Here is a 27977-nt window from a genome sequence, read left to right as displayed (position 1 = left end):
AACACACACACATTCCCTGAGCACACACATGTCCATGTCACCAGCACATACATCCCCCAGACACATCCATGCCCATTTGTCCAGCACCACACCAAGGGCACATGTGTGTACCCAGGCAGACACATGTTCCCAGCATGCCTATGTTCCCAGGAAGACACCCCCCACCACAGCCCTCTGGCCACACACGTCCCCACTGACCGATGTTAGGGGTGACAATGGTGAAGGGGCTAAGGTAAGTCTGGGGCATATTCCGTGCCAGGGCTCGTGCATACTCCTCAAAGTGCTGCAGCAGCTGGGCTGTGCCACCCTCCGTTTGCTGGATCAGCTCCCAGTGATGCTTGTTCCCCATGTCCAGCAGTGCACTGCCCACCTGCAGCAGGTTCTGGGGGCAAGGCAGAGGTAGTGGCACTGGCAGCTGGCACTTTAGGGTCTGGGCAGGGGGTCCCTAACATCCCCTGCAGGACTCTATGGCTGGGGCACCCTGACACTGGCAGTGGGGAATGGGGGTGCTGAACCCCCACAAAGTTGAGGGTGCACCCTGCTCAGGGCTGCCCATCACCCTGGCATCAAACCTCCTACAGCAACATTCCTCTCTAGGAGAGTGCCCATCACCCTAGTGCATGGGATCCCTCATCAATCACCCTTCCCAAGTGGGTGCCATCCACCCTTGCAGCCAGATTCCTGCACCAACACCTCCCCTCTCCCCCTGCAGATGCCCATTACCCCAGTGTTTGACCTTCTGCCCAAATATAGCCCTCCCCAAAGGGGTCCCTATAACTCCAACCTCCCTTCCTTCTCCCTCAACCTCCCTCCGCAATGCCTGTCACCCGGTTATCTTCTCTCCTGCCCCAATATCCCTCCTCAACAGGGTGCCCATCACCCTGGTGTCTGGGCTCATGCACCCACATCCGCCCCATGGGAGTGCTCATCATCCCAACCTCTTTTACGCTTTGCCCATTCTCCCTCCAGGCATGTCCCCATCCCTGTGATCTCATGCCCACCTCAGTGAAGTGCACATCCTGGGTGGCAGCGAGGCGGAAGCCGCGCTGGCGGCTCTCGTGGCGCAGCAGGGCCCCTGCCAGGCGGTATGCCAGGTGCACATCACTGCCGAAGTACCCGCGGGCCTCACGCGTTGCTTCGCGCAGTGCCAGCGCCACGCGCCGGGACTGCCCTGCATCCCACTGGGACGCGTTGCCCACCAGCTGCTCTGCCTTGGGGGGACATACAGAGAGTCAGGGGAGCGCCAGCAGCACTGTCACATGGCTGCTGCTGGTGTTCCCTGGCTCACCCAGGGGCGAAGGGCAGCAAAGGCCAGCGCGCTGCAGTTGAAGAGGTTGGGGGGCAGCCAGCCCTTGTGCTCGTCACAGTGGCGCAGTGCCGTGCCTGTGGGATGGGGACACTGAGTGCACCATGGGGACAACGGGGCAGCCTCACCTCACAGCATGCTAGCAGTGCTGCCAGTGTCACACTCCTGCTCCACCCTGCAGTGATGCCAGAGTGGTGCCCCCAGCCTTGTCCCAGTGGTGCCATGCCCTGTTCCAGCTGTGCCACCACAGTGTCACACTCCTGTGCCACCCCCCCAGGGACACCACCATGACAGTCACCAGTCCTGATGCCACCAGTGTCACACTCTTTGCAGTGACACCACAGCCTCATCTCAACAAGTCCACACTTACCTCACCCCTACTCCATCTTGGTAGTACCACCAAGGTGTCACCATCCCTAACCCATACTAGCAGTGTCACCTGCCACCCCAGTGTCACCTCCCTGTACCAACCCAATAATGCCACTACAGTATCACCCCCCTGCCCTGTCCCAGTGATGCCCCATGGCGCCACCCCAGCCCAGCTCCATCCAACTGATGCCACCACCATGACACACCCCAGCTTTGTCCCACTGGTGTCAACATCCCATAGCAGTGCCACCACCATATCACCATCCTGAAGTGACACCATGGTGTCCTCTCTCCCCACCATGACCATGTCTCAGCAGTGCAATCACAATGTTACCTTCCTGTACCACCCAAGCAATGCCACTGTGGTGTCAACCCCTCTAAGCCCCATCCAAATGATGTCACCACCGTGTCATCCCCAGCCCCATTCTGGCAGTGTGACCAGTGCCATCTCCATCCTGTCCCCATGTCCCCACGTACCAACAGACCCCTTGGGGCACGGGGCTGCAGCTGGCAGCCCAAACCGAGTGCGGGGCCACCAGATGCTGGCCTCGATGGCCCGGGGACAGCTGTCATAGTTCACTGCAAGACACAACAGAGCATCAAAATGGGTGACACAGGGTGACAGACAGTAGGGTGCCACTGGCACCTGGTCACTGGAACCCAGGGTGACACAGGGTGACACAGGGTGACACAGGGTGACACAGGGTGACACAGGCTAACAGCATGGTGACAGCAGTGGCAGAGCAGGATGACAAAAGGATAACACAGGGTAAAAGTAGGGTGACATAATGGCACAGGGTGATAGCAATGTGACAGCAGTGTGACACAGGGTGACAGTGGGGCAACAAAAGGTGTCAATGGGATTACACCAACAACCAAGGTGTTGGTGGAACTAAGTTGCCAGCAGCCAGGGTGACAGCAAGGTGACAGTAGGTGACACAAAGCGATGAGGCGGTGGTGCAGGGTAGCACAGGGTGACAGCAGGGTAACAGTAGCACCCAGTCACTGGCACCCTAAGTAACACAGGGTGACACAGGGTTGCAACAGGGCAGATTAGGGTGACACAGGGCGATACAGGGTGACAATGACACTTGATGGCACCCAGGATGACAGCTGCGGCAGAGCAGGTGAACATCAGGATGGCACAGTGTGGTGTAGGGTGACACCGGATGACAGCAGCGTAACACCAGTGTGACACAGAGTAACAGTGACACAAGGTAACACAATGAGACAATGGGGTCAGCAGGGTGACAGCAAAGTGACAGTAATACCTGGTCACTGGCACTCAGGGTGACACAGGATGACACAAGGTGACACAAGGTCACAGAGAGTAATGGAGGGTGACAGCAGGGTGACAGTAGGCACTCAGGGTGACATAGGGTGACACAAGTTGACAGTCCCCCACCTTCGCAGCCGCTGGCTGTCACCTCAGCAAAGGGATTGTCACAGTGGTCACAGTGACGGCCAATGACTCCAGCTTTGCAGGGGCACTGTCCAGTGTTGGCATCACAGCGGCGCGACAGTGACCCAGTGGGGTAACACTCACAGGGGTGGCACGTGTCCCCTCCTGGTGGGCGGTAGTGGTTGTCCTGGGGGAACACAGGGTCACTGCAGGCACTGGGATGGGGAGATAGGGGGCTGACAAGGGGTGACAGGGAGGTGGCAGGGAGGTGACTGGGAGCTTGTCAGGGGCATGAGAGGGCGTGACAGGGAGGTGACAGGGTGACAATGGGGTGGCAGGGGAGAAACAGAGAAGTGACAGGAGGATGGCAGGGGTTGGCAGGAAAGTTGACAAGGGCTGGCAGGTCCCACCTTGCAGTGACACTCGCCCGTGGTCTTGTTGCAGTCTGGGTCAAAGCCATGGGTGACGTCACAGCTGCAGGGGCCGCATGTGGGGTGTCCCCACCAGCCCCGTGGGCATGGCTGCACCTCCCTGGGGACAATGGAGCTGGCACTTGAGCACCATGCCAGAGTACTCCCACAATGCCACTTGTAAACTCACATGGCCCCTTGTACACCCCCACTGTCCCTTGCGTACCCACATGGCCACTTGTACCCACACAGTGCCACCTGTACCCCCACAGTGCCCCTAACACCCCTGCTGTGCCACTTCTACACCCACAGTACCACTTTTCATCCACAGTGACCCCTGCATACTCACCACAGCTCTTGCACAGCCATTGTGCCCTTTCCATGCTCCCCCTGCCTTTTGCACACCCACCACAGCTCTTGCACATGCACTATGCCCTTTGCACACCCACCCTGCCCCATATGCCCACCCTCCTCTCACCCCACGCCCTGCCCCCAGTGTCCCTTGTCGTGCCCCCACTCCCCTGGGCACTCCGTGCCCCCCCAGAACACGCGTGTGCCCCACAGTGTCACCAACCGGTGCTGGCAGAGGGTCCCGAAGGTGCCCGGGGGACAATGACAGGCATAGCCGAGGGCCGTGCCTGGATGGCGAGTACAGGTGCCTGGAGGCTCGCAGGGGTCCAGGGCACAGGCACTGACACAGCTGTCACCAAAGTACCCTGGGCACAGGACAGGGTTGGAGACAACAACAGGGGACATTGACAGGGGCAGGCATGGGGGTGAGAGGCAGTGCCCAGGGTGACAGTGATAAGGAGTGCCAGTGACAAGGGAAGGTGGCAGTGCCTCGGGGACAGGGGTGAAGGGGTGGTGCCCAGAAAGGGTAGTGTTGTTGGGGCAATATGTCACAGGGTGGCAGTGCTGGGGATGGCAGTGTCTCAGGGTTGTCAGGAGGTGCTGTGGGGTTTCCACTCATGCAGGTGGCAGTGGGGGGTGACACAAGTGACAGTGTTTAAGGGGGTGTTGGGACTTGTCGGGAGTTCCAGGGGGTCTCTGGTCACCAGGGTAGCAGTACGGGGTGTCTCAGGGGTGTCAGTGTCCCACAAGGTGTCAGGGGATGTCAGGGGTTGTCAGGGGGTCTCCATTCAAAAGTGTAGAAATGAGGGGTGTCACGGGGGTGTCAGCATCCTGGTAGTGTCAGTTTGTATTGAGAGTGTTGGGGGGCTGCTGAGGGGTCTCAGAGGTCTCAGGGTGTCCCCATTCACTGGGGTGGCAGAGGGGGTTGTTACAGGGGTGTTAGTTCCAGGGCTACTGGGGGAAGTCTGGGGTGTGTCAAAGGGGTTTCAGGGGTCTGGGGGATCCCTGCTCACCGGGGTGGCAGCTGCATGAGAAACTGTCCCAATCGTCACTGCAGTAGCTGTGGGGCGGGCAGGGCCCCGAGTCGCAGGGATCGGGCAGGGCACAGCCCCCCTCCACATTCACCTGCACTGCCTGTGACAGGCTCAGGGAATCTGCAGTCACCACAGGGTCGCCAACACGCAGGCCCTGCAGAGTCACTCATCAATGTCTTTGTTAAGATCCTCGAGCCACCCTGGATCCCCCAACACACTCCACTCCATGCCTCAGTTTCCCTCACCATTCCCCAGAGATGCCACAAGAATTCCCTACGGTGTCACCATCAGTGTGATCTCACCACCACACAGGACCCACCATGTTACCCTAAAATCCCCTGCCCCACTGTTATCCCTACCTCAGTGTCCCCTGCCACAACACAGGACACCCCAGGACAACCTGGACCACCCTGCAGTGTCACCCCCTCCTCAGTTTCCCCCACCATGACAATGGACCCACTGTGCCACTCTGAATCCCCTGCGTTGTGTCACCTGTCATCCTACCTCAGCACCACCTGGTGACACCCCCATGTCACCTGCAGTGACCTCTCATTGACCTAGGACACCCCCTCAACCCAACCCAACTTCCCTGTGTGGGGTCACCTGATAGTGACCCCAGTGACGCCCCAGCCACCATGACCCCTCGTGCCCCAGTGCCGTGCCCAGTCTCAATGTCCCTCGCTACCACCCAGGACCTTTTGTGTCACCCTTTTGTGTCACCTTGTTCATTCTGTCCCCACAACACCCTGAACCCCACACCAGGACCCACTATGTCACTCCAGTCTCCCTCTCCAGTCACGTCACCTCTGGGTGTTTCAGTGGCCCCAACACCAGCCAGTACCCCGAGTACAACCCATGGTCTCCCCAGTCACATCCGTGTCCCCACAGCCATGTCCCCATCCTGCCCAGGCCCTGGGGTGATGACCCTGTGCCCCATGTCACTATGCCCATGAGTACCCAGTACATCCCCAGTGTCCTGCCCACGCAGCCAATGTCTCCTTGCCCTGTGTCATCTCCCTGTACCCACATCCCAGTGCCCTTCTTCATTCCGCCCATGTCCCCCTGTCCTTGTGCACATCCCTGTGCCCCCCACCATACTGCCCATGCCCCCACTTCTCTGTGTCATGTTCCCAAACCCCACGTCCCCAAGCCCTGTGTCAGGTCCCCAGTCACTGTTCCCATGTCCCTGTGCCCCTCTTCATCATACCCATGTCCCCATCCTCAAGGTAAGTCCCTGCTTCATTGTGCCCTGTCCTCACCCTGTGCCACATCACCCAGCATCTGTGCCCACATCCCTGTGCCCATTTCCCCAAGCCCTATGCTATGCCCCTGTGTCTATGTCCCTGTGCTGCCCTCCCATTGTGACCATGTCCTTATTCCCGCTTCCACATCCCCAAGCCTACCCCCCTTCCGCTACACCCACCACCCCATGCTCCCCACACCCTCGATGCCTGCACCTCCATACCTGCAGGCACCCCCGGAACCCCTCCTCCACGGTGCCACTGTTCCCCAGCAGCCCCCCGAGGCTCAGTGTGCGCAGCCGCAATCCCTGCAGCTCTCCAGCGACATCGCCCACCACCTAGGGGGCACAGGGACCCCCATGGGTGCCTTGGGGTGCCACAGGGGGTGCCAAGTGGTGGCACGGTGGCACGGTGGCACGTGGGGATCATCAGAGTGGATGCCCCCTTGTGCTTCAGTCTCCCCATACCTGGTGGCGGCCATAGTCGAGGGTGAGAAGGAGAAGGGTGGCAGAGGGGTTGCGGCCAGGGCCCCCCCGCAGCTCCAGCTCCACGTGGTGCCAGGCACCGTCATTGACTTTGGCCTGGGGCAGACGCAGGGTGGCCAAACGGGCCCCCCCTTGCCAGGCACCAGCCACCACCTGCCCCTCGCTCAGCTGTGAGGGGTAGACATGTCAAGGACCCCAAAAACCTGACGAGCACCAGGCACTGCCCACTGGGAAATACAATTTCCCCTGGGACAATAAGACAACCCCTCAAGGAGTGGCACCCCCTTGCACTGTTCCCCCCTGCCAGCAATACACCCCCCCACAGCAATACCGCCAATGCCAACAGACCCCCTCCAGGGCAATACTCCCCTGGCACAGGGTAACTCCCCTATTCCAACTCCCTATGCCACTACCTCCCCGTGGCCATATATAACCCCCCAGCAATACCTCCTATTCCAGTGACTCCCCCAGGGCAACGACCCCTCCAGGGTAATAAACCCTGTGCCAGCAACTCCCCAATGCCAATAAATGCCAATAACACCCCCATCCTCAGAGCATTAACCCCTGGTACTAATCCAGTACCAACTCCCCTATACTCCTGCTCAAATCAATACCCTCCCAGGGCAATGACCTCCCCCATGCCAATGACACCAAAACCAATACCTCCTGTGACAATGATCCTCAGCCAAATCAGTAACACCCACATGGCAAACACCTCTCTTCCCCAGCCCCTTCCTCAGGAAAACTCCCCTATTCGCCTCCCTGTGCCCTCCCCATGCCTCCCCCATGCCCACCTGCAGGATGAGGGTCAGGCGACCTCCGGCCCCCGCCCGCAGCAGAACCCCGCGGGGGTGCCGGGTGCGGAACATGATGCGGACTGGCCAGGGCAGGGAGAGGGGCAGTGCCAGCCCATTCCACGCCACGCGGCTGCTGCCCACAAACCGCTGCGGGCCCACCATTTCTGCGGGGCATGCACGTGGGACAGGGGGCAACTCCATGACCCCCCACAAGCCCACCCCAGGGATGCCCATGCCATGACATGGCCGTGCACCCCCCCCCATACAGACCACCCACACCCACTCATGGACTCCCCGCTCCCCACACAGGACCCCCCACAACCCCATGTGGCCTCTCCCATACCCAATCTCAGATCCCCAGCACCCACCTGGGGACCCCAGGCATATCCCCCAGATGGCAACACACCCTCCCACAGATCTCCTGCACCCACCCACAGATCCCCCATACCCCCTCATGAACCCAAAACAACCCCACGGACCCCCAAACACAAGCAGGGATGCCCCTGACTCCCTTCCCACACCCCTCACACCACCGAGAGACCTCCCCCATGCCCCCCACAGCCCCATAACAAGCCTATGGATGCCACAAAGCCCCACCACAATGTCCCCCCAGGCCCCCCAGTACCCTCCTGGCAGGTTTTGCCCCCAAAGCCCAGTGGGCAGCGGCAGCTGAACCCCCCCCACTCATGCACGCAGGTGCCACCGTTGTGGCATGTGTTGGTGTCACACAGGGTCTTCTTGGGAGGACAACCTGTGAGGGGGCATGGGGGTCATATGTCACAGATGACTTGGGACCCCTGGCCCCATGAGGCACAGACATCCCCACATCCTTGAACCCTTATTCAACCCCATGGCCCTAGCACCCTGAGCCTCCATCCCACATCCCAACCCTACCCCTAAGAGGATACAGCCCCACCCCACCCCCAGGGAACACAGCCTTGTCTGTGCCACCCACTCCAGCTCAATGGCCTTAGCAGCCCCTCACCCCCCACCTCAAAACCAGGTGTTCTACCACTGTGTCCCTGGACCCTCATCCAGCCCCATGAGCCTGGTACCCCCTCCCCACACCCATGGGACACAGAGATCGTCAAGCACTGCCCAGACCTGGGCCCTCAGCCAGCCCTCAAGCCTCACCAACCCCTACTCTATACCTCACACCCTGTGGCCCCTGGCAACTCTGAACTCAAACCTGCATCCCCTGACTTCCCATCCCACACCCTGGGGAACGCCAGCCCATTCCCTGGACCTCTCTCCAGCCCCAGGCTCCTGGCTTCCCCTCAACCCCTCCCCATAGCTCTGCCCTGTGTCCCTTGGACCCCCATCCAGCCCCATTATTCTGGCGCCCCCTCCCCACACCCAGGGGGCACAGCACCATGGTCCTGGTATCCCTCAACCCACACCTGCACCCCCTAACCTCCCATCCCACACACAGGGGGCACAGCATCCCCCACGCCCCCTGGACCCTCAGCCATCCTCCAGCCCTGGAACCCCCTCCCATCGTTCAGGGGACACAGCCACGCTTCGCAGGTACCCCTTAACCCCCCACCCCATTTCCCCCTGCCGGAAGCAGCACAGCCCCTCCCCAGTCTCCCGATCCCGGAGCCCACCGGGCAGGGTGCCGTTGTTAGCAATGAAGGCGGCCATGTCCACGGGGTGCTGGTCAATGTAGAGGTGTCGCATGCACCCCACAAAGTGCCGGCTGCGGATCGGGAAACTCTCGGGCAGCGTTGGGACCCCCCCCAGCAGCAGTGGCCCCGTCAGGTCCAGTGACCTGCAGAGCCCACCATCACCTCAGGGACTCAAGAAATGCCCAAGGGACCCCACAACCCATGGGGACCCTGAGAGAACCTCAAGGGACACCCAGCCAACCCCCATCCCATGGGAGTCACAAGGGAACCCCAAAGAACACTCACTCACCCCAAAACCTATGGTGACCTGAGGGACCACCCAAAGGGTGTTCTCCCATGGAGAACTCAACAGACTCCCAAGGGACTCCCCACTTCCCCCCAGTGCCATGGGGACCCCAAGAGAGCCCCCCAACCCCATGGGGACCTCCAGTGACTCCCCCATCCATAGGGATCTGTGACCCCCAAGGGACCTTTCACCAGTGAAGACTTCAAAGGTACCACACCCACAGGGACTGTTCACCTACAAGGGACCCCTCTATGGGTACCCCAAGGGATCCCACCCATGGGATCCCCAGGCCCCTCTCACTTCTTGCTGCCAGTCTGGGTGCCCTGGGCAGCGCAGGAGTAGTTGCCAAGGCGGGGCCCGAAGCGCAGGGCCATGGTTGTGTCACAGTCGTCCACAGTCACCACAGCCACCTTCTGCTCTGAGGGGCCCTGTGGGACCCCCAAGTGCCCCACAACCGGCTGGGGGGCCCCATATTAGGCAGGGGGGCCCAGAACTCCCATCCTGCAGCCTCTGTCCTGCTCCTCATCCTCCCACTGCCCTCTGACCCCTCAACCCTTACTGCACTCCCATGTCCCTCCAGCCCACCAGCCCCCCCACCCTTCAGACCCCCCAACACTCCCCTCCATCCCTTCAGCCCCCCTTAAACCCCTCAGTGGTCCCCTTCCTCCCCCCCAAGCCTCCATCCCTTTGACCTCCTCTTCCTCCGTCCCCCCATTCCAATTCCTCGGGGGTCCCCACAGGTGAGGAAAGTATGTGGGATTCCTCAGGCGGCCAATGGGTGAGGAAGTGAGTGAGGGTCCCTTGGGGTCCTCATGGATGGGGGCATCTCTTGACAGTCCCTTGGAGTTCCCCAAATTTCCTCTCTATTCTCCTCATCCCTCCAACACCCTCTTGCCCTCCACTCCTTTCTCTTCCTCCGTCTCCCATCTCCATCCCTTGGGATCCCCAAGGGTGGGCACAACCCTTAGGGGTCCTTTAGGTGCCGCAAATCCCCTACCTGATCCCCCCCATCTCTCCATTCCCCCACCCTTTCCCTCCATCTTCCTTTCCTCTGTCTGCCCCAAACACTCCCCACCCACTGTGCCCCCCCATGACCCCCATTCCCCCACCTTGTTGTAGTAGTGCAGCTGCACCCGGTGCCACTGCCCATCGCTGACTCCTCCTGGCACGAAGGGTGACACCCTGGTGGTGGTCTCACCTGTGGGCACAGCATCAGGGCAACATAGCCACAGGCAAGGAGGGGTGGCAGTGCCAGGAATGGAATGCCTAGGATGCAGTGCTAGGGATGCAGTGTTGGGGACATGATGCAGGGGTTGCAGCTAGCAAGGGCATGTCCAGGATGTAGTGCCAGGGATGAAGTGTCAGGCATGGGATGCTGGGGATGCAGTGTTGGACAGCACCAAGAATGGCAGGCCAGGGATGCAGGGAAGAATGCAATGAGAGATGCAGTGCCAGGAATACGAGGCCCAGGATGCAGTGCCAGGCAGGGCCAGGATGGGATCTCTGGGATGAAGGGAGGGATGCAGTGAAGGATACAGTGCCCACAAGGGTGTCAGGGTATGGGGCCAGGGCACAGCAGGAGCAGCACATACCTGCTGAGAAGGTGAGCTGCAGCTGCTTGTCCACAATCTCCAGTGCCACGAAGTCATGCCGCTCATTGAAGCGCCCATTATACAGCAAGAGCCCATCCCGCTCCTGTGTAGCAAACCTGGGGGACACAAGTGCCAGCGGTGCCCCAATACCCCGCAATCCCACCATGCCCCCCTGGCACTCCCCAACACCCCCTTGACCCTGCCGTGCCCCTAAGGCACACCCCTCATGCCCTACCCCATGACCTTGTATCCACTGTGAGATGCTCGTACGCATCAGCCCCTGCCCTCACAAGGTGTCCCCCATCCCACTGCCCTCCATGCCAAGGGGTCACCCACACCCTTTGCTCCTACCCTGTGCCCTCAGGGTGCCCATCACCCCACACACAATCACCCCACAGTTCATATGATGCCAATGGGGCACTGATCACCATCCATCCCACATGATGCCAATGAGGCATCCCCACCCCATCTGATGCCCTTGTGACACCCACCATCCCACATCCCAAATTATGCCAATGAGGGCACCCAGCCAGTGCCCACAAGACACCCATCACCTCACATCCCACCCATCACCTCATCTCTTGCCAACAGGACAAACATCACCATCTACCCCACACTCCATGTGACACCCAGAGGGGCACACATCACCCCCCACCTCCCCAGATTCCCCCAGGCTCACGTGAGGCCCAGGGTGAAGTGGAAGCGCTGGCGGAGGCCACGAAAGGTGAGGAAGGAGTGTGGGGGAAAGCTGCGGGTGCTCATGGTGCAGAAGGGTTTCTCATAGTGCCCAGGGGGACACTGACACCGGAATCCCCCCACCAGCAGGTTCAGGCAGGTGCCCCCATTCCGGCAGACCCCTGGGGTGCAGCGGCCCCCTCGGGCACTCAGCTCACAGTGCTCCCCTGTGTGACATCCAGAACCCCAAAACCGGGGTAAGGAGTCCCATCTTCCCCTCACACCTCCCCATTAAACCCAGAGTGGCCCCCCTCAGGTGCTCAGCTTGCAGGGCTCCCCTGTATGATACCCCAATGACACCAGCATCCCAAAAATGGGGGGTGGGGGTCCTCTCTCCTCCCCATCCCCCAGTAACTCCTGAGTTCTCCTCCCAGGCCCTCACAGCGCTCCCCAATGTGACACCAACCACCCTAAGTGGGAGGGTGGAGATCCCCTCTCCCTCGCCAGCCTCCAGTATCTTTATCCCCAGCCCTATCACCATGGCAACCACCTCCCATTACCATGGAAACCCAAAGACACCCCCTCCTCTCACATGTCCTCCCCCACCTGGCTGGCACCCCCCACCAGGGGTCCCATGGGGGCTGGAGTCCCACGGTGGGCGTAGGGGGTATGGCCCCGGTGCCACCAGGTCTACGAGCAGAGGGAGGGAGGGAGGGCTGGAGAGGAGCCGGATGAGGAAAGATGAGAATGGACACTACGAGGAAGGGCTGGCTAGTGACTCTAACCAGTGAAGTCTTCATGGCACTCGCAGGTGTATCCACCCTCACGGCTCCGGCACCGCCCGTTGTTGCCGCAGGGGCTGGAGTAGCAGAGGTCAATCTCGGTCTCGCAGTAGTCGCCGGTGAAGCCAGGCGGGCAGCGGCAGCGCAGGCCCGTGACGGGGTGGATGGGGCGAAAAAGGATGGTGTCAGAGGCGAGGAAGGGCGCGGAGCTGTCAAACTGCAGGACAGAGACGCAGCGCATGTAGTTCTCGCAGGGCTCGCGCAGACACACGTTGTCATCAAAGGGCAGGACTCGCTGGGACGTGGTAGCCGCCAGGAGCGATCGGTTAAGGTACAGCCGCTCCTGCAGCTCCTCCGACGAGAAGAACCGCGATGCGCCCGGCACTGCCGCTGGCAGCAGTGCCGAGAGGCTGACATTGAGGATCCGTGCAGGCCCCACGTCTGTGTCCGCCTGGATGTTGAAGAGGACGACGCGATGGCGGGGGGTGGCCAGGACAGCGGCCACTCCCTCCAGGAAGCGGCTGAGTAGGGGGGACAAGAAGCGTTCCTGGGACATGTCGGCCAAACGCAGGGTGATGCTGTTGCTAAGCATTTCATCTGTGATTACTGTCACTCGCAGTGTGCACTGCGCTGTTGCACTGTAAACACCATCTGGGGACAAAGGGGGGAACACAGGAGGGAGTCAGTGACAGCAATGGACAACTCTGGGAAAGGATGGTGTGAGATATATGCTCTGGACAATGGACAACTCTGGGAATCGTGCTAGATATGGGGCAACCGACATAATCAGCTGCTGCTGGATGGGGATGGTGCTATGGGGGCTTGACCTGCTTGACCACCATAGAATCGGGACAGTGCTGGCCATGAAACACCTGGCCCATGTAGCCACTGTGGAATGGGGACAATACTGGCTATGAGGTGCCCATCCTGCTTGACCAGCATGGAATGGATACAGTCAGGTGGGGACAGTGCAGGCTATGGGGAACCTTTCCTGCTCAGCCACCAAGGAATGGAGACAGTGATGGTTATAGGGTTGGTGCTGGTTATGGGACTGGTACCGTTTTTGGGGTGCCCATACCACCTACCTAGGGTAGGGACAGAGGGATGGGGATGGTGTTGGCAATGGGGTTGGAACTGGTTACAAGGCTCCTGTCCAACCACTGAGTGGGGACAGCGCTGGTTATGGGGCTGGTGCTGGTCGTGCGTGCCCATTCCACTTGGCGACCATGGAATCGGGACAGTATGGGTCATGGGGTGCCCATCCTGTCTGGACACTGTGGGGTAGGGCACCTAAATGGGGCTGCTCGTTGGTTATGGGGTTGGGGCTGGTTATGGGGCTGGTTCTGTCTATGAGGCTGAGGCTGGTTATGGGGCTGGTACTGGTTATGGGATTGGTGATGGTTTCTGGGGTTGGAGCTGCTTCTGGGGCTGGGGCTGGTATGGAGATGGTGCTGGTTAAGGGGCTGGTGCTGATTACAGGGCTGGTGTTGGTTGTGGAGCTGGTGCTAGCTGTGGGGCTGGGGCAGCAAAATCTCTGCTAAGCACTGGGGCACCCAACTTTCCTCCTCTTCTTTGTTCTCCCCCTGGCTGAGGGCAGCGGGATGCAGGACAGAGGGGGAGCAGGCAGACAGATGGATGAAGGGAACATGGGGACAGGTGGGGGGGCCAAACAGGCAGAAGGAAGTGCTGCGGGGGGTGGCAGGGGCCAGGGCCGCCCAGTGGCCTGTGGCCAGTGACTGGTAGCCAGTGGCTGGCAGGGGGAGGTGGGGGGAAGGTTACCATGGCTGCGGCCGTGAGGGCCCAGCTATGGCTGGACCTTTTGTTTCCCTCCCGCCTGCCCCTGTGCTTGGGGGGGGACACGGGGGACTCCCTGCCCCCACCCTTTGTGCCCTGGGCCCCCTGCTTTGTGTAGCCAGAGCAGAGACCCCTGCCAGGGGAAGCTGTGGGGTGATGGGGGCCATGTGACTGAGGACAATGGACATCAGGCATGGCCTGTGATCCAGTCTCCCTCTGACCTGGGGGTGACCAAAGAGGTCTTCCCCCACCTTGGGGTGACTCCCATCCCCCAGAAACACCTCCTGGACACCCCACCACCCAAATGGTGCTGACAATTGATGGCACAACCCCTCTTATCTTGCAATGATCCCCCCCCACACTGGGATGGGGGACCTCTCAGGGGAGGTCAGGTTGCCCCCCCGAATACACACACCAGGCCTTGTATCTCCTGCACTGAATTCATTCAAGTGGAGTCTCCTGGAAACACAAACATGGCAGTACCAGGATTCCCCCAATACTGCACTGCATCCTGAGCCTTCCCAGATTCACCCATCACACCCCCATAACAAGCCCCCAAGGGTACCAGGACCCTGCTGGCCCACACCAGCCTCTGCTCCCCCAATACATGCACTGGATCTTGCCTCACCCCACTCAGTAACAGACAGAGAAGTGCCAGAAACACCTCTGGACAGCCCGACAGCCCAGGCAGATGGGGAAAGCAAAGGGGGTGCTAGGGACCCCGACAGCCTCCAGCTTGGATGTCTAGGGTGTGAGGAGGCCACAGTATCCCATTATTGCCCCCTCCCCTAGATTTGGAGGGTGGAGGCAACCAGGACAGGGTGGCGGAACTCCAAAACACCTCAGTGGGGTCGTGGGACCCCACAACACATCATCCTTTCTGATCTGGAGGGTGGGGGCAGCCAAAACAGGGTAGTGAGACCCCATAAAACCTCGCCTCCATGCAGAAATAGAGGTCGATATACCCACAAACTTCACTCCCCCTGCAAGCTGCCCTCCATGGGTGGGGGTCTTACCAGAGACAGACACCCTCATGATGGCCTCAAGTGGGCGGTTGTTGTCCAGGGCCGGGCTGAGGCGCAGGTCCCCACTGCGTGGGTCCAGCAGCACGAGGTTGAGCTCATTGCCCTGCTCAAAAGCATAAGTGAGTTGGTCAGAGACATCGGGGTCATGGGCAGGGATGCGGCCAATGACGCCCCCAGGGAAGCTGCCAGAGCGGTTGGTAATGTAGTTGTTGAAGAGGATCTCAAAGTTCTTCAGCTGGGGGCTGTTGTCATTGGTGTCACGCAGGCGCACATGGATGGTGGCCCGACTCACTAGTGGTGCCGAGGTTGCCTGGACCACCATGATGTATTCAGCCTTGGTTTCATAGTCCAGGTCAGCCAGGGCAGTGAGCTCTCCAGAGAAGATATCCAGTTGGAACACCTCAGGGATGTTGCCCTCCACGATCTGGTACATGATCTGGGCATTGGTGCCCTCGTCGGGGTCGGTGGCAGTGATCCGGGCCACCACCAGCCCAATGGGACTGTTCTCCTCCACAAAAATGTCAAACTCATCCCGCTCGAACACAGGCGGGTTGTCATTGACATCCAACACTGTCACCTGGATCTCCACTGGTGTCCGCTGGGCTGGAAACCCCTTATCCACGGCAAAAGCCCGCAGGGAATACAGCGGCACATTCTCCCGGTCTAGACGGCGCAAGGTGCGGACAATGCCTGAGGTGGACTCAATGATGAAGTCTCCATCACCATCATCTCCCCCTTGGAATGTGTAGAAAACCCTTCCATTGAGCCCGGAGTCACGGTCAGTTGCAGAGACCTGGAGGACACTGGTGAAGGTGGGGACATCCTCATAGATGGATCCCTGGTAGGAATGACGGAGGAACTGGGGTGCGTTGTCATTGACATCACTCACCAGGATCTCCAGGTAAGTTGTGTCAGATTTCTGCGGAATACCATTGTCCCGCGCCGTGATGGCCAAGGTGTAGGACACCTGGTCCTCATAGTCCAGCTCCATCTGGGTGGTGACAGCACCAGTATCAGCAGCAATGCTGAACTGGGGTATGCTGTCCTCCATCAGGTAGGTGATGCGGGCGTTCTCCCCTGTGTCCTCGTCTGTGGCACTGATGACCACCACTGTTGTGCCCACTGGCCGATCCTCATTGATGTTGATGGTGTAGTGGGAGCTCTGGAAAACGGGACGGTGGGTATTGGCATCAGTGACATTGACAACCACCTGGGCAGTGTCCTGGCGGGTGCCATCAGAGGCAGCAATGGTGAGCAGGTACTGCCGCTCCAGCTTGTAGTCCAGGGGCAGGGCAAGGGAGATGAGCCCACCACCGCTCTGGCTGGTGATGGAGAACCGGTTGCGGGTGTTGCCGCTGGAGATCTGGTATGTGATGATGCTGTAAGCATCACGGTCGACAGCAGAGACAGTCAGGACACTGGTGCCCACTGCCGCATCCTCGTTCAGGCGGGTGCTGTACTCCCGCTGGGTGAATTCAGGGCTGTTGTCATTGACATCCAAGATGGTGACACTGACGCTGGCTGTGGAGGCCATTGGGGGGGTGCCATAGTCCTGCGCCTCCACCCCGAAACTGTAGAAGTCAACTACCTCCCGGTCCAGCTCAGAGGCCAACACAATCCACCCAGTGCTGTTGTTGATGGCAAATGGGAAGCTGGTACCAGTCTCTAGCAGGGTGTAAACTAACCGGCTGTTGTCACCTGAATCGGCATCAATGGCTTGTACATGGATGACGGAGTAGCCCACGGGGACATTCTCCAGCACGGTGGCCTGGAAGGGCGTGCTGACAAAGATGGGTGCATTGTCATTGACATCCAACACCTGGATGGTAACCAAACCGCTGATGTTGGAGAGAGGTGGGCGGCCACCATCCTGCGCCCGGATCCGCAGGGTGAACTCCTTGGTGACCTCGTAGTCCAAAGGGGTAACGACATCCAGTGTGCCTGTCTGCGCATCAATGTAGAAGTGCCCACGGGTGTTGCCGCTGACAATGCTGTAGTGCACCAGTGCATTGCTACCTTTGTCACGGTCGGTGGCCATCACCTGTAGAATCGCCACACTGGGCACCACATCCTCAGGGACCTGTGCCACGTAACGTCGCTTGCTGAACTGCGGTGCATTGTCATTGTCATCCTCCACAGTGATGCGGACAGTGGCTGTGGCACTCCGGGGACCTGGATCCTGGCCCTGGTCCGTAGCCTCCACCAACAGCTCAAAGGCATCCACTACTTCCCGGTCCACAGGGCCACGGGTGCGGATGACGCCTGAGCGGGAATCGATCTCAAAGACCTCACTGGCGTCACCGGCATTGAGGAGGCGGTAGAGGACGTTGGCATTGGGACCAGCATCACCATCGGTGGCCCGCACTGTCAGTACCTCATAGCCCACTTCCAGATTCTCTCGCACACTCTCCTGGTATTCTGGTTGCTCAAAGGCTGGGTCGTGGTCATTGGTGTCGCTCACTGTCACTGTCAGTGTAGCCATGGCACTGCGCCGGGGTGTCCCGTGGTCCACTGCTGTCACACGGAACACATGAGTGCTCTTGCTCTCACGGTCCAGCGGTGCAGCGGTGCTGATGGCACCAGTGACAGGGTCCACGATGAAGAGGTCATCGGAGCGGCTGTCGAAGAGCGCAGCCATAGAGTAGTGCAGCTGGCCTGCCTGCCCTTCATCAGGGTCCTGTGCAGTCACCTGTGTCACTGGAGTGCCTGCTGGCCGGTTCTCCTCCACTGTGGCCTGGTAGCTGGAGGGTTGGAACTGCGGTGCTGTGTTGGGGCTGCGGCAGGGACGGTGGTGAGGTATGGGGGGCCTGGGGACTGTTGTGGCCTGGAACTCCACAACATCCCCCGTGTCTATCATATCCCCAGTGGCACTGGTCTCCCTGAGGATATTGGTGTTCCCAGCATGTCCAGTGTCCACAGTATTCCTGGTGTTGCTGGGGTCTTTCCCAGTCTCCCCATTATGTTCAGTATCTCTGGTGCTCCCAGTATCCCTGGGGACTTTCCTAGTGTTGCCAGCACCTCTGGAGAACCGCTCAGTCTCCCCAGTGAGTACAGAATTCCTGATGCCCCTGGGGACTGGAGTGCTCCCAGTGCCCCCAACACCCCCAGTGCTCAGCATGTTCCCAGTACTCCCAGTGTCCTCCGTGGGGATGTTGGTGCCCCCAGCGTGTCCAGTATTCCCAGCACTTCTGGTGCCCCTAAGGACATGGGTGCTTCCAGTGTCTCCAGTTCCTCCAGTAACCCCGGTGCCTCCACTATCCCGGGTGCCTCCAGCGTCCCTGGTGCTTCCAACGCCCCCAGTGCCTCCAGGCGTCCAGATGTCTCCAGCATCCACGGTGCCTCCGGCGTCCCCGGTAATCTTGGAGCCGCCGATACCTGGGGACCCCTTAATGCCACCGCCGCTGTCCCCACTGGAAGAGCCGGTGCCTGGTGCAGTCCCATCGCTGCCCGCGGCCGGTGCGGGCCCAGAGCTGTCGCCGCTATTCCCGGTGCTCGGCGAGGGCCACGCGCCGCCGCTGGAGCCGGTGCCTGGTGCAGTCCCATCGCTGCCGCCCGCGGCCGGTGCGGGCCCAGAGCTGTCGCCGCTGTCCCCGGTGCTCGGCGGGGGCCACGCGCTGCCGCTGGAGCCGGTGCCGCCGCGGAGCTGGAGTGGCGCCGGTAGCGTGCTGGACGGACGGGTGCCGGTGCCGGTGCTGATGCCGGAGCCGATGGCGGTGCCGATGGCGGTGCCGATGGCGGTGGCGGGTGCCGGTGCGGGCAGCGGCAGCAGCAGCAACAGCGGCAGCAGCCGGAGTGCGGCCCGGCGGGTGGGCGCAGGGCCCATGGCCGCTGCCCCCCGGTGCTCCAGGTGCCGGCGCTCGTGCCCGCAGCGACCCGCTCCGCCGCCTGCGCCCCGCCCTCGCCCGCGCACGCCCGCAGGGGCGGAGCCGCCAATTCACCGGCCCGGCCGCTCTTAAAGGAGCCGCCGCCGCCGCCGTCGCCGGCACTCGCCGGCGGTATCCGCAGCCGCACCGGCAACGCGGGGTAGCGAGAGCGCACTGAGCGCAGGTTGGGCACACTCGTGTGAGGTGCACATGTGCGCCTTGCGAGCACACACGTGCATACACAGACGTGGAGGGCCTTGCACGCACCTGTGCCTTGCAGGCATGCGTGTTGCACGCGCAGGGAGCACGCACGTCGCACACGCAGGGCACACAGGCACCAGCGATCACATATGACATGGGAACCATGTATGTGGCACACACAGCACATGTGAAACACGCACGGAGCATACGCATGTGAGACAGCACGTGTGTGACACAGCACAGAGATCATGTGTGTAAACACGCAGCACATGTGTGGCACATACAGCACGTGTGACATACGTCCCCAAAGCCCCCCGTATCCCTACCGCCGGCCGTGACTCCACACACGGACGTCCATCTCCTCTCACTCCGGGCCGCATCCCCCCCACCCCCAGATCCCCGGCCTCGTCCCACCGCACCAGGATCGGGGTCAATAGAACAGACTGGGAGCGACTGGACCATGCTGAGAGGGACTGGGGATGCTGGGGGGCACTGGGACAAACTGGGAGGGACTGGGGATGTCGGGGGCACTGGAACAGACTGGGAGAGACTGGAGAGCTAGACGGGGGCGGGTCCCCGCGGTCTGTGGTTGCTGCTCCCCCCCCTCGCCGCTCAAGTCGGCGCCGGTCGCGTGGGTGCAGGCAGGCGGCGCGGAGTCGCCTTCCCCCCCGCCCCACCCCGGCAGAACGGGTCCGACGGGTACCGGGGAGGGGCCCCCCAGCGCCGGGGAGGCGCTTGGAGCGCCGGAACCCTCCCGCCTCCGCCGGGGGCTCCGGTGACTCACTGGGCCGCTCCCCGCCGGTTCCACCCGACACCCGAGGCCTGCCGGGGGTTTCCCACGCAGAGCAGCGGGCGGCAGCCAGGCCTCCCCGCATGGCGATGGAAGGGGCAAAGGGGGCAACCCTCCCGTGTATCACCCCACACCGGAGCGGGGGGCGAGCAGCAGCTGGGACTAAGGCTGGGGGCTCTCGACCCCACTTAGCATCACAAAGGAGCTTGTCTGGGGCTTTGTGTGGGGCTGGCAGGAGAGAGGGAGAACGGGGAGGAGGGAGGTGCGGGGGGAGGGGCAGGGTGGTGTGCAACGGAGACACCTCCCCAGCCTGGACCCTTCCATTTTTTTCCTCGGAACTCCCAAGAACACACAGCTCAGCAGCTCTTGGCTTTATTTTGGATGGAGGAGGGTCATGTTACATGGGCACGGGGGTCCCAAGCACCATTCAGCATGAGGGGGACACATGGGGGATCCCAGCCCAACTCAGCAGGGTTAGGGGGACACACAGGGAGAGGGGCAGCACCCTGACAGTGTCAGTTCTTTGTGGAACAGGGTGCACAGATGGTGATGCCCCTCCGAGCAAAGATGATGATGAAGGGCACAGCCTGGCGATGAAGGTGAGATGACTTGGGAGGACCTCAAAGTCCCTGGGGTGTGGGGGGACACCCTCAGACCTCCATGTTCTTCATCTGCTCCTCCAGCACCTGGTCATGTCCCCCCCCTGCCTTCTTCTTGCCCCCTCCTTCCTGCTGCTTCTTCTGCTTCTTTGAGAGCTCCTGCTCAATGGGTGCCGGCTTGATGAATGGAATCAGCTCCTGTAGGTCTGGGGAGACAAGGGACCACTGTCACCCCCCCACCAAGAAGCAGGGGATGGGGAGGGCACAGGGGGATGTTACCTGGAGGCATAAAGTTTTGGAGCTTTTCAGGGATGCGGATGCCCTCAGGAGTCTGGTGGTTCTCCAGGATAGCGCAGATGGTGCGGGTGGTTGCACACATGGTAGCATTCAGCATGTGCACAAACTCTACCTGTGGCAGGGGGACACAGGGGGAACCTGTGACATGGGGAAAGCAAAGGAACACAGGAAGAACTCCCCTATGCCCACTAGCCTCACCTTGTCCATCATCTTCTTGGTCTGGCCATAGCGGATGCGCAGGCGCCGAGCCTGGTAGTCAGTGCAGTTGGAACAGGAGACAAGCTCACGGAAGGCGCCAGAGCCAGGGAACCAAGCCTCCAGATCCAGTTTTTTGCTGGCTGCATGGTTCAGGGAGCCTGGAGAGGGAACAATGCTGAGTGGGGGGGGTCCCACTGCCATCCTGAATTTTCCTGTCCTAGGGCAGAGTGTAGGGTGAAGCCTCCAAAGTCATTCCCGCAGCTTGGTGCCGATCCAACGTGGATTTCTGCTCTGCCATAGTGATGTGGGGTTACACCTCAGGCATGGAAATGTGGGGTACCCACTTGGCCACAGGGCGAACAAGCCACAAGCTGTTTGGTCATGGGGACATGGGGGTGTGGGGGTCCTGCCCACACATGGGGATGGGGAACTCCTGCTGTGCCATGGGAATATGGGGGTCCTGCTTACTCACAGGAATGTGGGGGCCTCTCCCAGCTTTGTGGATGTGAGATTCCCACTCAGCTACGGGAACATAGGGCTCTTTCTCAGCCACATGGACATGGCATTCCAACTTGACTGTGGGGAGGTAGGATTATGCCATGGGGATCTGGGATTCCTGCTTGGACACAGGAATGAGGGATTTCTGCTCAACCGTGGGGCTGTGGGGTTCTCACTCTGCCAATGGGGATAAAGGGGTCCTATTCAGCCACAGGGAGCTTTTAAACCAGATCTTTTTCCTGTGAGCATTTCCAGGAGGAGCTGGGACACTCCAACTGTCCCTCTGGAAGGGACAGCAGGGACAATCCATCACAGCAGTGTCACACCCGCTCCCGTTAACCCAGAGCAAGGCTGAGGATTCCACAGAAAACAAAATGTCCCCTTCTCTTCCTCCGTCTCGGGCTGGGAACAGCAATGAGCCAGAGACAAGAAATTGCCATGCAGGAAGCAGGTCAGGGCCCCCCTCAACTCCCTGTGGCACAGGAGCCCCTACCTGAGACAATGTTGACAATGTGGTAGGGAATCCCGAGGGACTGGTAGAATTCCTCAGCTGTGGCCATCATCTCCTCAAATATCTCCCAGGATTTGTTGTCATGGGGGGAGGAGTAGACAAACTGCTCAATCTGCAGGAGAAGTAATTCCACAATGACACCAGGTATAACTCCAATTCCCTCAGGAACCCCACAGTGATACCCGGTACAGCCTGAATTCCAACTGGAACCCCACAGTAACACCCAGTACACCCCAAATTCCCACTGGAAACCTGCAGTGACACTGAGTATAGCCGAAGTTCCCATAAGAACCCCACAGTGACATAAGGCACACCCTGAATTCTCACTGGAACCCCACAGTGACATGGGGTATACACCCCAACTTCCTGATGGAATACCACAGTGACAGTGGGTACACCCTGAATTCCTGCTGGGTATGCTGCAGTGGCACCAGATAGATGATGAATTTCCACTGGAACATGCTGAATTCCCACTGGAACCCTACAGCAACCCTCAGTACACCCCAAATTCCTCCCGGGACCGCTCCTTCACCTTCTCAAACTGGTGGACGCGGAAGATGCCGCGGGTGTCCCGGCCATGGGATCCCACCTCCTGGCGGAAGCAGGTGCTGAGCCCCGCGTACTTGAGGGGCAGGTCCTCCGGCCGCAGCCACTCGTCGCGGTGCAGGGCGGCGATCGGCTGCTCTGAGGTGGCGATCAGATACTTCTCATCGATGGAACTGTCCTCCGCCCGCTCACTGCCCTTCCCAATCACCTGCAGGGGACATGAGCCACCAGCCCTCCTCTAGCTGCTCCTGCACCTCCAGGGACCAGCAGGGAAGTTTTCCAGGGCCAGATGGTTTGGGAATTCATCACAGGGGGAGTTTGTTGGTTGTTCAAAGGGGCTGATGGCAGGGACAAATCACCTGTATCACCCGTGGAGATGGACTCCAGAGATGAGTCACCTCCTTGTCACGTCATCACCATCACAAGCCACCTCCTTTGTCACCTATGTCACCCATGGAGATGGCCCCCAGAACATATCACCTCCTTGTCACTGCACTGCCATCATGTGTCACCTGTGCAAATGGACCCCGAAGATGAGCCACATCCTTGTCATCTCATCACCATCATGTGGCACCCATAAACATGGACCACAGAGATAAGGTACATCCTTGTCACCACATGTCACCACGGACTCTGGAGACCAGCCCTCTCCTTGTCACCTCATGGCCATCACAGTGTGTCACCCCTGGAGATGCACCCAAGATGAGCCACCTCCTTGTTACTGCAGTGTCACCCACGGAGGTGAACCCCCAAGACAAGCCATCTCCCTGTCACACCATCACCATCACAACGTGGAGATGGATCCCAAAGAGAGGGGAAGGAACCACTGCTACCATTGCTGCCACCACCACTGCCGCCACCACAAGCTTGCCAGGGCAGAGGGGACCCCGCTGCCTCCCTCTCCACAGCCCCATGGGGGTGCTTGCTTCCAGGTCCCAAATCCAGAGCGACCCCTTACCTTGTAAAGCTCCTCATCAAACTGGCTGAGCTGGGCCACCTCCTGCATCACCTCCTTGCGCATGAAGAAGGGGGTGTACACTGGGGTGTACCCCCGGGCACGGAGGCTCTGCAGCGCGTACTGGATCAGTGCCTGCTCCAGGAACACCAGTGGGCCCTGGGAACAAGGTCACACTGCCTGTCACACACACACTCTGCTGGGCCACTCCTCCTTGCTCAGAGGGTCCAGGAGGCCTCTGGAGGCTCCCATCATCAATCCCATGGGAGGAGAACCAAAGGCCCCTGTCCCTCCTTGTTCCTCTCTGAACCCGATCATTCTGGGGTCACAGCTCTCACCTTAAGGAAGTAGCCACGGCTGCCAGCCACCACGGCGCCCTTTTCCCCCTCATAGCCATCCACCATCACCACCAGATCCACATGAGAATACTTCTTCCTGCAGCTGCAGTCACCCCACACCCTCTCCACCTTGTTGTCCACATCCTGCAGGAACCCGAAGAAAAGAGAAGCAGGAGCCTATCACCTCCTCAGTGCTCTGGAACACTGTGACACCAGTCCCTGAACCACAATGGGCCCACTTTGGGAGCTCAAACTCCTGCCTGTAGCTTATTGTGCAGCCACTTGGCAGCAAGCCTGGCCCAGTTTTGCTCCCCCTGGGAAAATATTCCTGTGGGATGAATGGAGGCAGCAGAGGGAGACCCTGTCCTCACGGCAATAAGTGCCTTTCCCATGAATTCCCCCAACAATGATGTGCCCAGTGTTGTCTGAGCTGCTCTTTGTCTGATCCCGGTGGGAAATGCTGGCTTGTTATGCAGATTTCCCTTACCCGCCCACCCAGACAGGCTTGGGGGATCCCCTGCTGGGAGCCCCCTGCTTCCCATTGTGAGCTTCCTGGCCCCTCTGACCCAGCCCCACCTCCCTTCCCGTGTCCCACCTCGTCGTTGCTAATGGGCACCGAGGGGTGGAGGAGGTTCCCAATCTCCCGGAGGCTCTCAAAGCGTTCAGCCTCCAGCCGCAGGCGCTCAGAGTCGCACTCCAGGATGGCCTCATCAATGAGCAGCCGAATTTTCTTTATCTGGGATACCTGAAGACACTGCAGAGAGACCTCCGGATGAGGTGGGGGAGAGAGAAGACCACTGGAAGAGGGTCCTCATCACCCAGCACAGGGAATCCTGGGCCCAGCATGGTGAATTCTGGACCCTCCACATATTCTGGAGTGAGTCCCTGGGCTGGACACATTCAAGAACAGCCTGAAAGGATAAACAGGTGACAAGCTGGAATCTGGAAGACCAGAGCTGCTCCCATGGCAGCCAGCATTGCATTCATTACCCAGGGTGATTACCAAACTGGGATGGAAACAGGCAAGGAGGGACACACTGAGGACACAGAAGGACTGAGGCTGCTCAAATTGCCAGGGATGAGCCCTTGACTGACACAGAGTGATGCTGGGGAGATGGAGGACACTGAGGAAGAGTCAGTTATTGCTGGTGTGGGACTGAGAGATAAAGGATCCTCCCAGCTGGGGCATCAGGCAGTCCCCCCTCATTTGGTGGGCACTTCAGGCCACCAATTTGGGCAATTCCAGGCAAAGCTCTGGACAAACTGTAGGCACAGTGGAGGGAGTTGGGGTCTCACTCACCCCCAGGACATCAGCCGTGAGTTCATCCAGGTTCTGTGCACTCTCTGGTACAGATTCATCTGTCCCTACTGGCTCCTTTTTCTGCAGCAAGAGGAAAAAGGAACCCCAGGAGAGTTAAAGAGCAAAATTCCAGTGGGAAAACATCCCTCAGTGACACAAGGGAGAGACTGGAGGGCTGGGAGAAGGAGAGATGTCACCAGTTGGTGGTGTCCCACCACAAGGTGACCCAGGGCACTTGTGCCCCACCTTCATCTTGTCCCCAATGGTTTTGCTGCACAGGTTCTTCAGCTTGTTCAGGTTGTCGGCACGAAACCTGCCTGGAAAGGAAGGCAGGGGCTGTCACCTGGAGTGAGAGAAGGGCTGGGGCCCCTATCTGGTACAGAGAGGTGATATGGAGCCCCCATGGGAGCAGCCTGAGGGGTGGCAGTTCCTGGAATACCCACAGGCACCATCCCTGAGTTTTTTGGAAGGACAGAGGTTGATCGTGTGGAGCAGAGCTGCAAGGAGTAGGGATGTCACTGGAAAACACCCAGAGTGACATTGCACTGGGACCTCCATGCCAGGCTGGAAACCTCCATGATGTGCTGGAACCATGCTGGGATGGGACACCCCAACTCTAAGATGAGAATCCTACACTAGGATTTCCCGTGCTGGGGTGGGACCTCCACAGTGGGATAGGACCTCCACACTGGGACCCCCATGAAGGGATGGGGTCCCCCACACTGGAGTGAAAGTCCCATTCCCGGCTGGGAACAATCTACTGGAATGGGATCCCCACCCCATGCTAGGATCCCCCGCACTGGGCTGTGACCCCCATGCTGGACTGGGAACCCCACCCTGCCAAAATGGGAATCCCTCCAACAGGATGGGACCCCCCCATCAGCATAGGATCTCCATACTTCACTTAGACTCCCCCAATGCTGGGCTAGGACCCTCATGCTGGGCTGGGACCCCCACACCAGGATGAGATTCCCCTCATGCTGCACTGGGACGCCCATGCCAGGCTAACACCCCTCCTTCCATAGGCTCACAGCCCCCCATGTTGGGACCTCCCTGTTAGGATGGGACCCCTACACTGTGCCAGGACCCCACATTGTGATGAGACACCTCCCTCAACGGGATGGGATTGCTAAGGACTGAGCAGACCCTGGGATCTGAGGCCACAGTGACGAGATTCAGGGGGTGTTGGATGAGGGGAGCATGGATGTTCCCCCTTCGTGACCCCAGGGCTTGGAAGAGCAGAGTCCAGGACCCGGGGCAGCTCAAACTGGGGGCACCTACGCTGAGAACGGGCCACCCTAATCAGCGGGAGTGATCAGTCCCCAGGGGATCCAGAGCCAGGGAACATCAACAGCACACAGCATGGCACAGCACGGACTCCACGCACTGTCGCCGCGGGATTGCATCAGCCAGCACGACCCGCCAGCCTGCCTCACCCTGCAGGCACCCGCCATTCTCCAGCACCGCCGTCCTGGGGACACGGTGCCCGCAGGAAGGGGGCTGGGAAGGGGGTGATCCCTTGGACATCAAGGCGAATGCATTAAAGGGGAGCCCCAAGCGCCGCTTTCATCCCGCAGCAATGGAATGCTGGGGTGCCCTGGGAACGGCGGTGTTTGGGGATACCCACTCCTCCCGCCGCCCTCCAACTCCTTCCCACATCCAGCACCCACTGATGGAGCTGGATGCGCTTCCCGCTGCTCCAAATCTCGCCGGGAGCCACGAGGAGGGGGCTTCTGCCCCCCCCACCCCCCCAAGCCGCCCAGGTGTGGGAGTGCCCCAAATCTGGGGGTGGCACTGTCTAGATCCCCCCCACCCAGCTGGATCCTGCGGCAATGCAGGGAGCGGATCCCTGGGGACCGCAATGGGACGGGATCCAAGTCCGGGCTAAGGGGAACCTGGGATCTACCCCCCCAGCCTGGGAGGAGGGAAGGCGGGTCTAGTGGGAGAACTTCTCCCACCTCAACCCCTGGAACTAGGGACAAGGGGGATCCACCCAGGGACAGGTCCTCGGTCTCTGCTGTGACCTACCCACAGGATCCACTCCCAGTGGGCAGTGATCCACTGAGGTGATCCCCGAGGGTTGGGGATGAATCGACAAAAAGCTGGGGAGGATGGGAAAGACCTCCCGAAAGGTCACCCCATCTCATTGAGGAGGTTCGGGGATCAGTGTGGGGGCCGCTTCCAGCTCCTCGGGAGGGAGAGAGGGACCCTTAGGGGATCCCCCATCCCCGAGGAGGGGCGATGGTGGGGAGGTCCTGTCACCTGTGGACCGGTCACCAGGCTGACGGGGTGGGGGGAAAGGCACCGGGAAAGGGAGACATGCCCGCGTGTGACAACGGGGTCCCCAGCCCGGAGGTTCCCTCCCCTTGCCCACCAACCCCCACGTACACCTCCGCCAGGCGCCGTCCGCTCGCACCAGCGCATCCACCAGCCCGGGGTCCTTGAAGCGCTTGCGCTGCATGTCCCGCACCATGGCGGGGTCTCCGCCCTTGTCGGCGCGAAACAGGTCCAGGTCCAGCACCATGACCGGTGATGGCGGCGGCGGCACCGGGAGCGTCGGCGGGGACAAGCGCTACGCGCGCGTGCGCGGAAGGGGCGTTGCCGCGGCCATGGGGACGGGAGCGCAGCATCGCCCCTTGGTGGCCTGGAGGCGGCGCAGCAGGACGGGAGGGCGGGGCACGGAGGGGCGAGGGCAGCACGGGAG

The 27977-nt window shown here is 60.4% G+C and overlaps 2 protein-coding genes across 5 annotated transcripts in view; both read right to left on the bottom strand.

Annotated features, from left to right (window-relative positions):
* Nucleotides 1–19058, bottom strand: part of CELSR2 (cadherin EGF LAG seven-pass G-type receptor 2) — a 31160-nt gene extending 12102 nt beyond the window's left edge. For 3 of the 4 annotated variants that reach the window (XM_059868044.1, XM_059868047.1, XM_059868046.1), the window contains exons 1-19: nt 15169–19058; nt 12362–13009; nt 11581–11803; nt 10902–11017; nt 10419–10507; nt 9610–9767; nt 9003–9166; nt 8021–8146; nt 7393–7559; nt 6581–6766; nt 6338–6451; nt 4852–5026; nt 4062–4203; nt 3488–3608; nt 3081–3264; nt 2153–2254; nt 1289–1383; nt 1002–1211; nt 199–382 (exon numbers count right to left, since the gene is read on the bottom strand). In XM_059868044.1, the coding sequence (XP_059724027.1) occupies nt 199–382; nt 1002–1211; nt 1289–1383; nt 2153–2254; nt 3081–3264; nt 3488–3608; nt 4062–4203; nt 4852–5026; nt 6338–6451; nt 6581–6766; nt 7393–7559; nt 8021–8146; nt 9003–9166; nt 9610–9767; nt 10419–10507; nt 10902–11017; nt 11581–11803; nt 12362–13009; nt 15169–19000 (7036 nt within the window). In that variant the 5' untranslated portion in view covers nt 19001–19058. The remainder of the gene's footprint in view (nt 1–198; nt 383–1001; nt 1212–1288; nt 1384–2152; nt 2255–3080; nt 3265–3487; nt 3609–4061; nt 4204–4851; nt 5027–6337; nt 6452–6580; nt 6767–7392; nt 7560–8020; nt 8147–9002; nt 9167–9609; nt 9768–10418; nt 10508–10901; nt 11018–11580; nt 11804–12361; nt 13010–15168) is intronic. The other variant, XM_059868045.1, reaches the window with a different exon arrangement.
* A 1329-nt stretch (nt 19059–20387) lies between these two features.
* Nucleotides 20388–27863, bottom strand: SARS1 (seryl-tRNA synthetase 1). The gene is made up of 11 exons (XM_059867940.1): nt 27662–27863; nt 25520–25590; nt 25274–25354; nt 24569–24727; nt 23974–24117; nt 23639–23794; nt 22667–22888; nt 22117–22246; nt 21126–21283; nt 20910–21039; nt 20388–20836 (listed from the first exon to the last, which is right to left on the bottom strand). The coding sequence occupies exons 1-11, from the start codon at nt 27795–27797 to the stop codon at nt 20682–20684; spliced, it is 1542 nt and encodes a 513-aa protein (XP_059723923.1). The 5' UTR covers nt 27798–27863; the 3' UTR covers nt 20388–20681.
* Nucleotides 27864–27977: the final 114 nt, after the last annotated feature.

This window comes from Haemorhous mexicanus, chromosome 25 (genome assembly GCF_027477595.1).
Source record: "Haemorhous mexicanus isolate bHaeMex1 chromosome 25, bHaeMex1.pri, whole genome shotgun sequence".
NCBI classification, from domain to species: Eukaryota; Metazoa; Chordata; class Aves; order Passeriformes; family Fringillidae; genus Haemorhous; species Haemorhous mexicanus.
Note: the sequence above shows the minus strand (reverse complement) of the source record. Positions and strands in the feature narration are given on the sequence as shown.